This window comes from Cetorhinus maximus, chromosome 7, assembly GCF_964194155.1.
Source record: "Cetorhinus maximus chromosome 7, sCetMax3.hap1.1, whole genome shotgun sequence".
NCBI lineage: Eukaryota > Metazoa > Chordata > Chondrichthyes > Lamniformes > Cetorhinidae > Cetorhinus > Cetorhinus maximus.
In genome coordinates, this window is record NC_135885.1 from 65,683,929 (window position 1) to 65,701,040 (window position 17,112).

At 44.3% G+C, this 17,112-nt stretch overlaps 1 protein-coding gene across 4 annotated transcripts in view; it reads right to left on the reverse strand.

Annotated features, from left to right (window-relative positions):
• LOC144682849 (neuronal PAS domain-containing protein 2-like) overlaps positions 1–17,112 on the reverse strand; it is a 212,620-nt gene that overhangs the window by 112,026 nt on the left and 83,482 nt on the right. For all 4 annotated transcript variants that reach the window (XM_078545639.1, XM_078545641.1, XM_078545642.1 and 1 more), the window contains 5 exons: positions 6,578–6,631; positions 5,376–5,524; positions 3,256–3,347; positions 2,051–2,140; positions 36–156 (listed from right to left, as the gene is read on the reverse strand). In XM_078545639.1, the coding sequence (XP_078401765.1) occupies positions 36–156; positions 2,051–2,140; positions 3,256–3,347; positions 5,376–5,524; positions 6,578–6,631 (506 nt within the window). The remainder of the gene's footprint in view (positions 1–35; positions 157–2,050; positions 2,141–3,255; positions 3,348–5,375; positions 5,525–6,577; positions 6,632–17,112) is intronic.

Sequence of the window (17,112 nt, forward strand, 5' to 3'; positions counted from 1 at the left end):
AGGTTACATAATCTTTTATGTATAAGGAAACTCACAGTTTAAATAGTCTGGCAACACAGAGTCTGTCACTAATGTATGAGAGGACAGCAATTTAAATATTTCTCCATGCTCCTGTTCTGGGAGGAAGTTTAATAAATTCTGATCAATAACATCAGACTAGAAAAAAGAGAAGAAAAGACACAGTCAATTTTGGTACAATAATACTACTGGTTGAAAAATCACTCTGAGAACACTGTTATGGTAGCTTGACCTCGTTTGTTGAATGTGATATTGCGTTAAACATCTACATTCTATGTTTTGAAAACTATAAAGTTGAATCCAGGATAAGTGGAATTTGAAATATTTTATGAATATATAACTTTATACTTTAATAGTCAAGAAATTGACAGCAATGCTATAAAGGAAAAAAATGACAACCTTTTAAACATTCAGTGATCAAAGGGATAATGGATAGTTTGGAAAAGCTATACATTTGCTTTAACAAGGTAAATCGTGAGATTATATTTACACATTTTACGGATCAGAATATTACAATCCTTTGTGAGAAACTGAAAAATCAATGTACAGGCACAAGTGTTGGAGGGCACTGGAATACAAAAGAGAGGAAGCCTCAGTTGTATTGAACCTTGGCCAGAACCCCTGTGGAGTACTGCGTTCAGTTTCAGACACCACGCCTCAGCAAGGGTACATTGGTTTTGGAAGGTGCTGTAGTGCAAATTCAACAGTACTTGGGCTTAGAGGGTCAAACAGGACATATAAACCTGGCTTGCATTGAGGGATGACCTGATTGAGGCATTTAAAACGTCAAAAAGAATTTGTTAGGGTAGATGCAGAGAAGCTATTTCCTTTGGTAGGAAATGAAGAATGAGGGCACACAATATTAAAATTAGAGCTAGGCTATTCAGGAGCAAAATTCAGAAGTTCTTTTTCACACATAGGGTAATAAAAATCTGGAACTCTCTCCCTCAAAAGACTATGAATGCTAGAATAACTTGAGCTTTCAAAACTGGGTATGGTAGACTTGTGTTAAGTAAGGGTGTCAAGTGATATGTAGCAAAGGCTAAATGTGTAAATGGAGCCGAGCTGCAGATCAGCCATTATCTCACTGAATGACGCAGCAGACTCAAGGAGCTGAATGGTCTACTCCTGCTCCGTATGTTCCTGTACTCCTAAGTCTGGAATCTGATAAGTAAAATAAGTCAAGACTATGTTCAATTTTAAAAGCAGAATTTAGTTTACAAAAGCAAATGGAAAATTGCAGCATTTCTGTCCCAAGTCTTTTTAGAAAGGCACCTTGTGAATTTGTTAAGAATGCTGTGAATTTGTTTTATTTTGTAACACTTACCAACAATGATATTGTTAAATGTTGAGTGATAGCAATTGCACGTGTTCTGAACACTGATAAAGGATTTTTGATAAACTGAAAAACATACTTTGCTGAGTATATTTCTACATTTGAAATCTAATGTCAAATAAAAATGAAATATTCTCAGTTTTTTCCCCTTAAATTGTTAATCTGGTGTATTTTTAAAATGGAGCACGACAAGTGTTAAAACTTTTTTTTGAACTTTGAATTAGGGGCAGAGACTCTTTCAGTAGTTACATAAGAACATAAGAAATAGGAGCAGAAGTAGGCCATTCGGCCCCTTGAGCCTGTTCCATCATTCAATAAGATTGTAACAGATCTAATTTTGCCCTTAACTCCACTTTCCTGCCTAACCACACCCCACCCCACCAATGACTCTCGACACTGTTTAACTCAGCTTTGAATATACTTGATGACCAGCCTCCACTGCACACTGGGGAAGAGAATTCCAAACACTAATGATCCTCAGAGAAAAAAAAATCCTCTTTGTCTCCATCTCAAATGGGAGACCCCATATTTTGAAACTGTGACCCCAGTTCTAGATTCCCCCACGAGGGGAAACATCCTCTCAACATATACCCTGCCAAGCCCCTTCAGAATCTTATGTTCAATAAGATCACCAAAGCAAGTAACAAATTTACTTGTGTTTAAGAGAAAATGATAATTTTATAATACTTTACTCACAGGTAAATGTCCAAGTAGAGGTGTAATGCTATCAGAAACATAAATGATATTTCCATCTGTTGTTACAGCTATGATGAAGCCATCTAATGCCTGCACAGAATGGAAAAAAAACATTAGCAGTTGATGTTTTCCAACAAATCACATTGAGTAGTAATGTAAGGCTGGATTTTTGTAGTCCTGTGGAAATGGGGTTGAGCTGTTGAGGGTGGGGGTGGAATAGGTGGCCTTGTAGAAGCTGGATTGGAGCTGGTTGGGGCAGGGATGGTGGTGGAGGGTGGAGGGGCACAGGGAAAATAGGGACAAGCCAGAGGTGGGGTGGGCTGGGGGTGGGGAGGGCTGGGAAAATAAATGGGAACCCTGTTGGGACAGCTCTGCGATGCATTCCCACTGCTGGGGAAGTTTCTCAGGGGTGGGCAGGAGGCAGATTGGCTAGGGAAGCGGGCAGCCATTTAAAGTGATTAAGGCCCTAATTAGGGTCTGTTTGCATTGATTCCAGTATTTTGTCACATCCTGCTGTGTGCAGAGGCCACCAGCTCAACCAGGGCAGCTTCTCGGCGGCAGGTTAAGAGGGGTATCAGAGCCAGAGACTTCCGTGCACCAATTACAGTGTCACGGTCAGGAAAGGCTGCACCCGCGGTCTAGATGATTAATCCAGAGGAGATCCCCCTTGGCTTCAGCCCTCACCAGTTTGTCACAAAACTATAATAATTTTCATATTATTGTGATTTATTGTAAAGTAAGTTTATAGGTGTGAGTGTAGATGGTTCTGTTTTGTCTGTATTATAATTTATATTATGCATTGTTGTACAATTTGACATGTTGTAAACTGATTGCCTTACTCCAAATCAAATGCACAATGCATTCTATTCTTGACAGTTTATTTTTTACAGTGGTACAGGGCATTAGAGTACAAACATGCATCAACTCATTGAGTGGTAGGAAATTGCAGTTATCTTGTGAATGCAGCTTCAATCTAGTGTCAGGTCTGACCTGACACCAGAAAAAAGCAGATGGGGAATTGTAGGAATCAGTTGTGGTCTTGACACCTTAATTACACTGCACATCTGTGCAAAACTGAGAAGATTTCACACGAATGATATATTTGTAATTAAACGCACCCTTAAATACTTCAATCAAATGTTCAATTAAAACGCATGAAGCAAGGCATCAGGATGCAATTCTTGCAGCACATTTTTATTAGTCACCTCTAACATCAGTTGTGTAAATTCCTCATTGTTCAGAAATGAAGGCTTCCAATTATGCTGGATTATATTTGTCTCCTTCTGTGCTGAAGTTTCTAAAAAGCAATATGTTCAGCTTTAGTATTTTACTGTGACAGTTACATTGACACTGGTCCAGTGTATTATTTGCATATTAAAATTTTAAACATATTATAACAAGATATTATGCAGCATACACAATGCAGTTTAAAAAAAAAAATCACATCATATCCTCATATTAAGCATGAACTCAGTGTTAAAGGACAGATAACATAAAAATGAGGCATAGCATAGAATTTATTTAAATATTCCTCGAGACTCTCCCTTTTTTGAAAGTAAACATCTATTTTATTATTGCCACACATAAGAACATAAGAAACAAGAACAGGAGAAGACTATACAGCCTGTCGAGCTTGCTTTGCCATTCAATGTGATCACGGTTGCTGTTGGGCTTTAACTCCAATTTCCCACCTGCTTCCCATATTCCTCAATTCCCTGAGAAACCAAAAATCTGATACTCATGCCAACAATAACATAAACAGTCTTTACAGATAATTGTACCCTATACGGAAGTAAAGTGCTACTAGTTTATGGGTTCTTCGCATTCAGTTAGTTACATTACCAGTTGACTATTTCTTGTTGGTCTGTAACATTCACTGTATGAATTACATTGATGTACAGTGTGCTCAGGTTATAACTGAAATCTAAAAATGTCTACCAATGCCCTTCCCACCTACATTGTTTATACTTGCATTAATAAAAATCATAGTAGTCCCTTAAGAGTTACCTAACTTGCACAATTTAGATACAGAAACATTTTGTGAATACTTAAAAATTGTTGTAAAAGGAGAATAAAAGCATATATTTACAGATTGATAAATATAATGTGGTAGAGTTTCCACTATGGGTGCAATCGGCAATTCTGGTGCACATTGCTCCCGTTTTGGAAAGTTATTTTTCCCCAAGTTTCCACTAAAACTCATTTGCAAAATATGCCATGAGCTAGTGCAATTTAGCAGTGCCCTAAAAAGTAATTTAAAAAATACAAACTTTGTACGCATTGGTTAATGTAATTGAAATTGAGTTACCACCAAAAAATCAGCATTTAAAATCACAATCTACCACCTGTGAGTAACCTGATTTTACATTATTAAAAACAAATTTAAAAAAATTAACAATTTTCAAGTTAGATTGGGGTAGAGTGGTCAGTTCCTTAATCTTTTTTTTTTAAAAAAAATCATCAAAAACTTTAAAATGTACCTATTAATGCCCCTGTACCTTAAGGCCTTCAAACAAGCACAATTAGGAATTCCCAATGGTGATTCATTCATCCTGTGGTGAGACCAGTTTTGAGTTCAGAATCTATTTCCAGCACAATGTTTTTAAAATTAGCACAAAAGATTGCAGAAACTCAATTTGTGTAGATCAAAATTTGCACTTAAAATTCTGCGATCTTTTGTCCTGGCTTTGCCAGCATCAGGTGAATTGCACCAAAAAAAAGCGTAGTCGAACAGAAACTCCAGACCAATATTTTCCTCTCCTTCAATTTCACTTTTAAACGTATATTCTTTCCCTTTGCTTTAGACTTTGCTCAATAGGCTCTAAGATTCCCCATCTCAAAGAACCTCCTGCAAAGCCTTTGCTAATGCTCTTTTTCATAGGCAATACACAATAATCACACAGGACTGAAATTAGATATTCAATCCCTGTAGGGCTTCACTTTGCTCAGAATCTTCATCTTTTTGGGATGGCCACAACTGACAACAATTGGTCTGAGGAATTGTAGGTATGAACCTTCATCCTACAACCTCAATACATTTTCCTATCAGATGACTGTTTCATGCTAAGTCCAAATGAAATATAATCTACAGTATTATGCTGATTTCTCTCTTTCTTGATGATGATGAAGCAAACTATAGCCACACAAACTACTGCATTATAGAGATCAGCAGTTCAGAACAGGAATCGAACTTTGATCACTTCTAGGCTGCACGGTTGTGTACCTTGCACATGGTGTTTTTACCCAATTAACCAAGAAAAGTTGAGAAGAGGGGTGACTTCAAAATGTTAACCTCAGCTTTTGGGTTAGATCAGCTTTATCTTACCGTTGTGTTTTTGTAAAAAGTCAATCGTCTTCTGCAACACAGTAGATTTGTCCAGCTTCCGGATACTGCCCGGAAGCATGACACTGAGTTCTTTGATGAGGACATTGAACTGATCACGTCTTTTTTTCTCAGACTTGTTACGTGAAGCCCTAAATTAAAATATAACAAAATACAATCTGACATCAACCAGGACGCAAGCTAAATGAATAAAAAGACACCTATGTAAACAGTACCAGCCCCTGCTTTCACAAGTCTTTTAAAATGTTGGTGTCACCCTTGACTTGTAGGATATCTGTTTCCAGTATATGATAGAAAGTCAAGCGAATAGCTTTTACCAATCAGACTAGGGTTCAGCTTCAACCCTGAACACTGGAATTGTCAATTCTTGAGCCTCATTTACCATCAGTACAATGATCATGCATTGCTTTCTCCATAGAGAATGATGACTTTTGTGTACCAACTGGAAAAATCAGAAATGTGTTCTTTACCAAGGAGGACAGCTTCCCATTCATCTTGGAAACAGATTCCCAACATTAACTAATTTAAGGACCACTAGTCATGCTGCATGTGGGTGTGTTTGTCCTGAACACAGCAGGACCCGCTGATCTGACCTAAAAATCTATGATGGCACACAGAGGGAGTTCTGCACTGTCAGAGGTGTCATCTTTCAGCTCCATCTGCTCTCTCAGGTAGATGTGAAAAGTCCCATCCTATGGCAGTATTTTGAAAAAAGAACATGGAAGCTAACCCTGATGCCCTCATCAATATTTAATCCCTCAATCAACATCAATAAAACAGTTTATCTGGTCATTGTGACATCACTGTTTACGGGAGATTGCTGTGTTTTCTATATTGCAACAGTGACAACACTTCAAAGGTTCTTCATTGGCTGTAAAGTGTGTTGGGACATCCTGAGGTCATGAAAGGAGCTAAATAAATGCAAGGCATTAGTTAATTTTTCTACTGATTGCTAAGTACTATTTCTTCTTTGGAAAGACTGCAATAAATGATTCTGTCACTAAATTCCCTGATTTAGTCACCTATTCAAATAGATTTTCTAAATTAACTTCACATGACCAGGAAAGACAGGAGAAAAGAAAAACATGCACACAAAACATGCTACAATTCAAATTTGAAGCAAAACAGATTGAAATGAAAATTTATTTTCACTATATTCCGTTAACGGCCATGCAAAATCTCACCTCTTTGCCTTGTCCTTGTCATCTTCATCCATTAGTTCGTCTACGAAATGGTGTCTAAAAAATGAAGAAATCTTCAATATAGTTTTCTATTAATGCAAAATCACATCAGCAAATTTCTACTCAAACTAGTTATTTTTATAGATTGTTACCATTTGAGTTCACTAACTTTCCAAAACTGTCAGCTCCAATATCTCTGCCATGTTGTCTACCAAAGAAAATTTTGTCACCTCCTACCTATAATTTTATTGTTCGGACACCCTTGCCAATGATGCAAAGTTCAGCCCAGAAAGTAATTTATCAAAACAAATATTTTGAGCGCTGAATATTTCTTGCTCATTAACAATACATTAAATAAAGAAAAGCTGGTGCTAAATTGGATAGCTAACAAAAATGGATACATGGATCGCAATGTGTGATTATCTCTTGCTTGCAAAGCAGGCAGCATGCCAACTTCCTACATTCTGCTCATCTGAATTATACGAAAGTCTAGTCAGCAGTAACCTCGCTGCTGGTTGCCTGGAGGGGAGCAAAATGTGAACACCTAGCACCACTTAAAGCTAACTTACACTGTTTAGAGCTAACCTACACTGTTTAAAGCTAATTTAAAATTTTTGAAGGGGTTGGGTGCACTGTTGTATGAGCAGGTGCAGGCAGTGGTGTCAGCAGTGAATCTGACCTGGAAAACATTGAAGAATGGCACAACATCGGGCTGAGCAAGTTCCAAGGCTATGATGTTATACTGGTGGAGGAGGTGGAAAGGAGATGTCCTGTATCCATTGGGGGCTAGGAGGCTCTCCAGACAGATGGTCAAAAGGCAGTAGGAACTCAGAATCATGGAGCTCAATGCCAGAAATTAAGCATCAACGACCTGGGTGCAGTACCGTAAGAAGTTCAATGACCTCACATAAAAACAGCGCGAGAGCGGCGGAGCAGATAAAACAGCTGGTGGTCCCCCAGAGTGGGACCAGGAGGCAGTGCAAGAGGAGCGGCGATTTTAAAGTCTAAGGAAAACCAGGTTCGAGACCTGAACGGGACCGGGAGGCAGTGCAAGAGGAGCGGCAGCTTTAGTAAGGTTTAAAAAGAGTGGGAGCTGAGAGAGCGGAGATTTAAAAAGAGCGGGAGCTGAGAGAGCGGAGATTTAAAAAGAGCGGGAGCTGAGAGTCAGGGCAGTGATTTAGAAAAAGTGGGAGCTGGACTCGGGGCTGAAAGCAGCGCGAGGACAGAGCGAGAGTTCCGGGGAGACTCGGGGCTGAAAGCGGCACGAGGACAGAGCGAGAGTTCCGGGGAGACTCGGGGCTGAAAGCGGCGCGAGGACAGAGCGAGCGTTCCGGGGAGACTCGGGGCTGAAAGCGGCGCGAGGACAGAACGAGAGTTCCGGGGAGACTCGGGGCTGAAAGCGGCGCGAGGACAGAGCGAGAGTTCCGGGGAGACTCGGGGCTGAAAGCGGCGCGAGGACAGAGCGAGAGTTCCGGGGAGACTCGGGGCTGAAAGCGGCGCGAGGACAGAGCGAGAGTTCCGGGGAGACTCGGGGCTGAAAGCAGCGCGAGGATAGAGCGAGAGTTCCGGGGAGACTCGGGGCTGAAAGCGGCACGAGGACAGAGCGAGAGTTCCGGGGAGACTCGGGGCTGAAAGCGGCACGAGGACAGAGCGAGAGTTCCGGGGAGACTCGGGGCTGAAAGCAGCGCGAGGACATCACGATTCAAAAAGTGACGCGACACAGGGGAGGCAGCTGATTGGTAAGTAGGGTCAGGTGAGTACTTCTACTACTACTTTCTCTACTAATTAAACTACTTCAGTCCATTAACTTAAACAAAATAAGGTGAGGACTTTGGACTGTAGTGGGAGCATTTGGAGTGGAATAAGGCCCCTAGCATAATTAGTATTCTTTAACGAGAGTAACTAATGAGCTTAATCTACAGGGAAGTCATGGCAGCAGAGCTCGCACCCATGATATGCTCCTCCTGCGTTATGTGGGAAGTCATGGACACTTTCAGTATCCCTGGCGACCATGTGTGCAGGAAGTGTGTCCAGCTGCAGCTACTGGCTAACTGCATTTCGGAGCTGGAGCTGCGGGTGGATTCACCGTGGAGCATCTGCGATGGTGAGATTATCGTGGACAGCATGTTCAGTGAGGTGGTCACACTGCTGGTAAAGACTGAACAGGCAGAAAGGGAATGGGTAACCACCAGGCAGAGTAAAGAAAGGCAGGTAGTACAGGAGTCCCCTGTGGCCGTCCCCCTCCCTAACAGATATACCATTTTGGATACTGTTGGTGGGGGGGGGGAGGAGAATGACTTTTCAGGGAAAAGCAGCAGGAGTCAGGTCCATGGCACCATGGGTGGCTCTGCTGCACAAGAGAGGAGAAAGAAAAGGGGCAGGGCTATAGTCATAGGGGATTCAATAGTAAGAGGAACAGACATGTGTTTCTGCGGCCGCAAAAGAGATTCCGGGATGGTATGTTGTCCCCCTGGTGCCAGGGTCAAGGATGTCTCAGAGAGGCTGCAGGGCATTCTGAAGGGGGAGGGTGAACATCCAGTATTTGTGGTACATATTGGTACCAACGACAAAGATAAAAAAAGGGATGAGGTCCCACAAGCTGAATATAGGGAGTTAGGGCGTAAATTAAAAAGTAGGACCTCAAAGGTAGTAATCTCAGGATCTCGTGCTATCGAAAGTAGAAATAACAGGATATAGCAGATGAATACATGGCTGAAGAAATGGTGTAGGGGGGAGGGATTCAGATTCCTGGGACATTGGGGCCAGTTCTGGGGATGGTGGGACCAGTACAAACAGGACGGGTTGCATCTAGGCAGGACCGGGACCGATGTCCTCGGAGGGTGGGGGGTGTTTGCTAGTGCGGTCGGGGAGGGTTTAAACTAGAATAGCAGGGGGATGGGAACCTGAACAGGGAGACAGGGAGACAGAGGAGGGGGAAACAAGGATTGAAACAAAAGACAGAAAAGTAAGAAGCAAAAGTGGAAGGCAGAAAAAACAAGGGCGAGAGACAAATGGGATCATAGTGCAAAATAAAGTTAAGATGATTAACAAGGTTAAAAAGACAAGTCTAAAGGCAGTGTATCTTAGGGCCGAGTTTTCTGGTTGGCGTGGGCGCAGGCAGACGCAGGCCTGAAGTCTCACCAGCCTCACACCATTTCTGTGAGGCAGGCTCCAGCGCAGATACTAGCAGCTCGGTGGGAATTCAAACATCAGTGTCCCAGGGCACAGTGGTGAGGGCACTTCACAGTTGCTGGAGGAGCTGGCATAGACAGAGAGTGCCCGTGGTGCCAGCAGTCGGAGGGCTGCAGGGGACCAGGCACATGCTCAGTCGGTGCCTGATGATGTGCCTCTGGAGTCGTCCGCGACGCAGCAGGGGCAGGAAGTGCAGCCGGATGTGCGGGAATATCTGGGGGAGATACATGAGGCTATGCTTGGCTTGGTCTCCGTGGTGGAGGATTCTACGCGGACGATTGCCGAAGCAATGAGCCACATGTCTGAGCGCCATGCGTCCTCCATGGAGAGAGTGTCAACTCTCGTGGAGAGGCTACTCCAGGAGACCCATCAGGTCTTCTTGAGGATGCGCTCTGACCAGCAAGCCCTCACATTGGCATTGACCTCAGCTGCCCAGTGCCAGTGTGGGAGATGGTCTGGGCATCAACTTTCCCAGATTCCCAGATCGGTGCCCATCCATCCACGGTGAGCAGGGAGATCCATAGCGACCTCACGCCTGTGCAGCAGCTGCCTGTCATATCTGCGGGCACCTCTCAGGGCACTCCGGATGAGGGCGGCAGCTCCTCCCTCCCCACCCCCCCTCCCCTCCCAGTGACCATAGCATCCGGTGAGGCTGCGACGACTGGGGAGATGCCAGCTGTGGAACTGGCAGCTCCCTCCCAGGCAGGGCCAGCACTGGCTCCACGGGACAGAGGACGACCGCCAAGGTCATCGAGGCCAACAGGACAGCAGAGTCAACAGGCTGTCTCAGATACCACTCCCAGCGATGGGGCTGCACCAAGACATAGCTCTTGGAAACGAAAACATAAGGCACCACGGGTTTATCACTGGTGCATCTGAGTTGGCCCGAGATGAGTTCCTTATGATTTATTTTGATTTGTAACATTATTCTCTTTTTTTTTGGAACAAGTAGGTTTGCTTGACATATTAAATTCAGATATGTCACCATGGCTGAGGGTGCCTCTTTTTTTCTGAATGTGCATGGTTTCCAAAACCATAATGAATGTTTTGTGGGGCATTCAGCTTTATTAACAAGGCCCTTAGTGACTGTTCCTAACATGGCAGATTTTGCACTTAGGTGTCAAGTATTGAGCCTGCAGCCCAGGCTTGTCCTGGTGGTTCATCTGTGGTGCGCTAGCTGAAGGTTCATTTGATTAAAGTCTCCCAGGTGTCCCTGCCTCCCTGGAGTATGCCCGGGTCAGCGTCTACTCCCTCAGCATTTCCCTGTGCATGCTCATCCTCGGACTCACTGCTGGACTCATCGTGTGCAGCTGCAGCCACTGCATCGACGTCTTGTCCACTGCGTCCCCCCCCCTTTCCAGCGCAAGATTGTGGAGAGTGCAGCATGCAGCCACTATCACCGAGACACGATCTGGGGGGTACTGGAGTTCGCCCCCCGAGCGGTCCAGGTGTCGGAAGTGCATCTTGAGGAGGCCGATGGTTCTCTCCACCACAGCCCTTGTGGAGGCGTGGCTCCTATTGTACCGCTGCTCAGCTTCTGTGCTTGTGTGGCGAGAGGCGTCATGAGCCACCTTCTGAGGGGATAGCCCTTGTCACCTACCAGCCATCCATCAAGCCGGGCTGGAGCACTGAAGAGCCCCAGCACCTCGGAGTGTCTGAGGATGTAGGTGTTGTGGGAGCTGCCTGGGTACCTTGCACAGACTTGTAGAATCAGCATCCTGTGATCACATACTATCTGCACGTTCATGGAGTGGAAGCCCTTCCTGTTGACGAAGGCACCGGGCTCATCTGCTGGTGCCTTGATGGCCACATGTGTACAACCTATAGCACCCTGGACACGGGGGAAGCCAGCAATGGCCGTGAAGCCTCTGGCTCGCTGTGCCTGGCTTGCCTGATCCCAGCGGAAGTGGATGAAGGTCAATGCACGCCTGAACAGAGCCTGCTCTCTAGTTGGTCCCTTAATTTATTGGTCTAAAAAACCATCACGCACACACTGCAGGAAATTCTCCTGCACAGTATTATTGCTAGTTTGGTTTGTCCAATCTATATGTAGATTAAAGTCACCCATGATTACAGTTGTACCCTTATTGCATGCATCTTTAATTTCCTGCTTAATGCCTTCCCTTACATCTCCATTACCGTTTGGGGGTCTATAGACAACCTCCACCAATGTTTTCTGCCCCTTGGTGTTTCTTATCTCTACCCAAACAGATTCCACATCATGATTTTCGGAGCCTGCTTGACACAAGTGTGGACAGCTGATTGAGAGACACCGCAAAGATCACCCACCGAGCCCTGGAAGAAGCCGAAGGCATAGAAGTTGAGGGCAGCTGTGACCTTCAGAGCCACTGGCATGGGGTGTCCACCCATACAGTTCGTGGGGATCTCAGGCCCAATCATCTGACAGATATAAAAACAAAAAGCTAAAAGCTACTGCGGATGCTGGAAATCCAAAACAAAACAAAAACAGAATTACCTGGAAAAAGTCAGCAAGTCTTTGGCAGTTCTGCCGAAGGGCCATGAAGGCTCGAATCGTTGACTGATTTCTTCTCCGCCGATGCTGCCAGACTTGCTGAGTTTTTCCAGGTAATTCTGTTTTTGTTTTGTTATCTGACAGATATAGTTGACTGTCTCCCTTGACAGTCGGAGCCTCCTTCGGCACTGCACCTCAGACATATTGAGGTAGCTGCTTTGCCACCTGTATACCCTGGCAGCAGGATAGTGGTGTCTTCTGCGGCCCTTCTGCCTTGCACTGCCTCTAGGCCCTGCGCCCCTTGTGCCAGCGCCTGTCCTCCCAAAGGTGGCTCCCCTGGAGGCTGAATGTGCACTCCCGGCCTTCTACTCCTTCTATCCCTCCCTTCTTCCTCAGAGGAGCTGCCTCCAGTGGACAATTCGGCTCCCATTCCTAGGCTAAGAGAAGGCTTCCTGAAACCTGCAGGCCCAGAAAAGATTCCTCACTGCAGAGTGCTGGCCTGAAGGTTAAGAGTCCAGAAAAAGCAGCTGGTATGCATTTTGAAGTACTACAGATAACACAGGCAAGTTTCAAAAACTTGCAAAAATAAATACTTGATTGTGCACGCTCATGACCCCAGTGAGCACTCTTATCCCGCCCATGGGTGAGGTTAATACAAATGTGTCCTACCCGCCTGCCCGTTGCCTCCGTGCGTTGACCCGAGGATTACATGGGCGCCGAAAAATCATTTGATTGGTGAGTCAAGGGACTTAAATGGCCTGTTGATTAATGGTGGGCGCGCGTCGGACATCATCGTGCGCCCGCCCAGCGAAATTACGCGATGGCATGCAGTGACATCGGGACGCTCGCCTGACCTCACCGCGCGTCATTTTATGCGCGGATGTGCAGGGCCTGTCCCCGCACGCCAACCGGATAATTCTGCCCTTAATGCGCGGAGCATTCGCAATAAGGTAGATGAATTAACAGCGCAAATAGATATAAACGGTTATGATATAGTTGCAATTACAGAGGCATGGCTGTAGAGTGACCAAGGATGGGAACTGAACATCCAGGGGTATTCAATATTTAGGAAGGACAGACAAATAGGGAAAGGAGTTGGGGCAGCATTGTTAGTAAAGGAGGAAATCAATGCAATAGTGAGGAAGGATATTGGCTCTGAAAATCACGATGTGGAATCTGTTTGGGTGCAGATAAGAAACACCAAGGGGCAGAAAACGTTGGTAGGGCTCGACTATAGGCCCCCAAACAGTAATGGAGATGTAAGGGAAAGCATTAAGCAGGAAATTAGAGATGCATGCAATAAGGGTACAACTGTAATCATGGGTGACTTTAATCTACATATAGATTGGACAAACCAAACTAGCAATAATACTGTGCAGGAGGATTTCCTGCAGTGTGTGCGTGATGGTTTTTTAGACCAATACATTAAGGAACCAACTAGAACTAATGAGAAAGGGTTAATTAACAATCTTGTTGTCCCTTGGGGAACAGTGACCATAAAATGATAGAATTGTTCATTAGGATGGAGATGAAGAAGTTGAATCCAAACTAGGGTCCTGAATCTAAATAAAGGGAACTACAAGGTTACGAGATGCAAGTTGGCAATGATGGATTGGGGAACCTTACGAAAAGAGTTGACAGTGGATAGGCAATGGCTAATATTTACGGAATGTATGCATGAATTACAACAATTATTCATTCCTGTCAGGCACAAAAATAAAACAGGAAAGGTGGCTCAACCATGGCTTACAAAAGAAATTAGGGATAGTATTAGATCCAAAGAGGAGACATATAAAATTGCCAGAAAAAGCAGCAAGCCTGACGATTGGGAGCAGTTTAGAATTCAGCAAAAGTGGACAAAAAGATTGATCAAGAAGGGAAAAATGGAGTATGAGAGTAAACTTGCAAGGAACATAAAAACTGACTGTGAAAGCTTCTATAAATATGTGAAGAGAAAAAGATTAGCGAAGGCAAATGTAGGTCCCTTATCGTCAGAAACAGGGGAAATTATAATGGGGAACACAGAAATGGCAGAAGAATTGAACATATATTTTGGTTCTGTCTTCACAAAAGAGGACACAAATAATTTCCCAGAAATGTTAGGGAACCAAGGGTCTAGTGAGAAGGAGGAATTGAAGAACATCAGTATTAGTAAAAAAATGGTGTTAGAGAAATTAATGGGGTTAAAGGCTGAAAAATCCCCAGGGGCTGATAATCTACATCCCAGAGAACTAAAGGAAATTGCCTAGAAATATTGGATGCATTGGTGGTCATCTTTCAAAACTATATAGACTCTGGAGCAGTTCCTACAGATTGGAGGGTGGCAAATGTAACTCCACTATTTGAAAAAGGAGGGAGAGAAAAAAACACAGCATTACAGACCAGTTAGCCTAACATCAGTAGTGGGGAGAACGCTACAGTCTATTATAAAAGATGTGGTACAGAACATTTGGAAAGCATTAACAGGATTAGACAAAGTCAGCATGAGTTTATGAAAGGGAAATCATGCTTAACTAATCTACTAGGGTTTTTGAGAATGTAACTAGTAGAATAGATAAGGGAGAACCAGTGGATGTAGTGTATTTGGATTTCAAGGAGGCTTTTGATAAAGTCCCACATAAGAGGCTAGTGGGCAAAATTAAAGCACATGGGATTGGAGGTAATATACTGGCATGGATTGAGAATTGGTTGACAGACTGGAAACAGAGAGTGGGAGTAAATGGGTCTTTTTCCAGGTGGCAGGCGGTGACTAGTGGTGTACCGCAGGGATCATTGCTTGGGCCCCAGTATTCAAGATATATATAAATAACTTAGATGAGGGAACCAAATGCAAAATTTCCAAGTTTGCTGATGACACAAAACTGGGTGGGGTTGTGAGGTGAATGCAAGGAGGCTTCAGGGCGATTTAGACAAGTTGTGTGTGTGGGCCAACACATGGCAAATGCAGTGTAACATGGATAAATGTGAAGTTATACATTTTGGTGTGAAAAACAGAAAGGCAGAGTATTATTTAAATAGTGATATATTGGGAAATGTGGATGTACAAAGGGATCTGGATGTCCTTGTACACTAGTCAATGTAAGTAAATAGGCAGGTGCAGCAAGCAATTCGGAAGGCAAATGGTATGTTGGCCTTCATTGCAAGAGGATTTGAGTTCAGAAGTAGGGATGTCTTACTTCAGTTATACCGGACCTTGGTGAGACCACACCTGGAGTATTGCATGCAGTTTTGGTCTCCCACCTAAGAAAGGATATACTTGCCACAGAGGGAGTGCAGCAAAGGTTCAATAGGCTGATACTGAGGATGGCAGCACTGTTGAATGGGGAGAGATTGGTTCGACTGGGCCTGTATTCACGAGAGTTTAGGAGAATGAGGGGGGATCTGATTGAAACATATAAAATTCTAACAGGTCTAGACAGACTGAGTGCAGGGAGAATGTTTCCCCTGGTTGAGGAGTCTAGAACCAGGGGCCACAGTCTCAAGGTATGGGACAGGCCATTTAGGATTGAGATGAGGAAAAATGTCTTCACTCAGAGGGTGGTCAACCTATGGAATTCTCTACCACAGAAGGCTGTGGAGGCCGTGTCACTGAGTATATTCGAGAAATAAATTGATAAATTTTTGGATATTGGGGGCATCAAGGGGTATGGAGAGAAAGTGTGAATATGGTATTGAGATAGAGGATCAGTCATGATCGTATTGAATGGCGGAGCAGGCTCGAAGGGCCGAATGGCCTACGCCTGCTCCTAGTTTCTATGTTTTTTTTAAGTGGTCAAGGTCAGTTATTGCATCTTCAAATAGTATAACCTACCTATTGCACTAATAGCCTCAGAAACTGCTCAATTCACCACACTCTCATGTCTCACCTACCAATCATCTCTATCAATCAGGACTCATACCTGAGATTTGTTTGCTCAACCTCACCCTCACACAGCACTGCTTCAAGCCTCACACCCACATCTCACAGTTTGCACATTGTCAGCTATTCAATCATCACCTATACACACTATACCACACTCACCAAGATACATCCCCCCTTACAGGAAAGGACAGAAACGACTAGAAGCACCTGCAGCCAGAGCAAGGGGAAAGGATAGCACAGATGCCAGTTTTCTGGAGAGCGAGGTTGCACTTGAGTTCTGCCGCAGAGGATTCAGAGGAGGATTTCGATGGAGATGCATACAGAAGAAGTTTGATGGGTATCCACAATGAAATGCTCGATGCAGTGAAAAGCCTGTCAAAAAGGCTGCGTTCAATGGCAAGGAGCAAGGAGGAGTCTGGTACCAACTTGGCACAGGACTTTATGCAGAACTTGGATCCATCCTCGCCAATGCGAAAGTGGTGACCAACTTTATTTGCATACTCGTGGATCCAATTATGATTCAGCGTCTAATGGCCAATACCACAGATCCCATTGCAACACAAGCAACAGCCATCCAATGCCCGACTGCTGTCGTGGCAGGCTGCTGCTATCATGGCTGTGGGTTAGAGTGTACAAAGGAACTTGCAGGATGTTATGATCAAGGTGACTAACCATCCCAGATTTTCTGGAATTGTCCCATAAACTCGACTTTTGTCCTATGTCCTGCTTCAGGCCTTCCCGGGATATGTTTTGTCCTAAGTTTCTGCCTTAACTCATTTCTGTGCACACATTGGGCCCTGAATGTTCTATTCTCATTTCTGTGCATGCATCGGACCCGGCATTTTCTTTTGTTGATTCTGCACATGTTGTGGAACCACACCCCCACCTCGCCACTGCCCTGACAGCTCAGGCAGCACCCACACCCCACCCCCTCTCCTTGCTTTTAGACCTCTGGCGGCAAACCACCTCCCCCACCAACCCAACCTGGCTCTTATAAGCTTGCTGCTATGT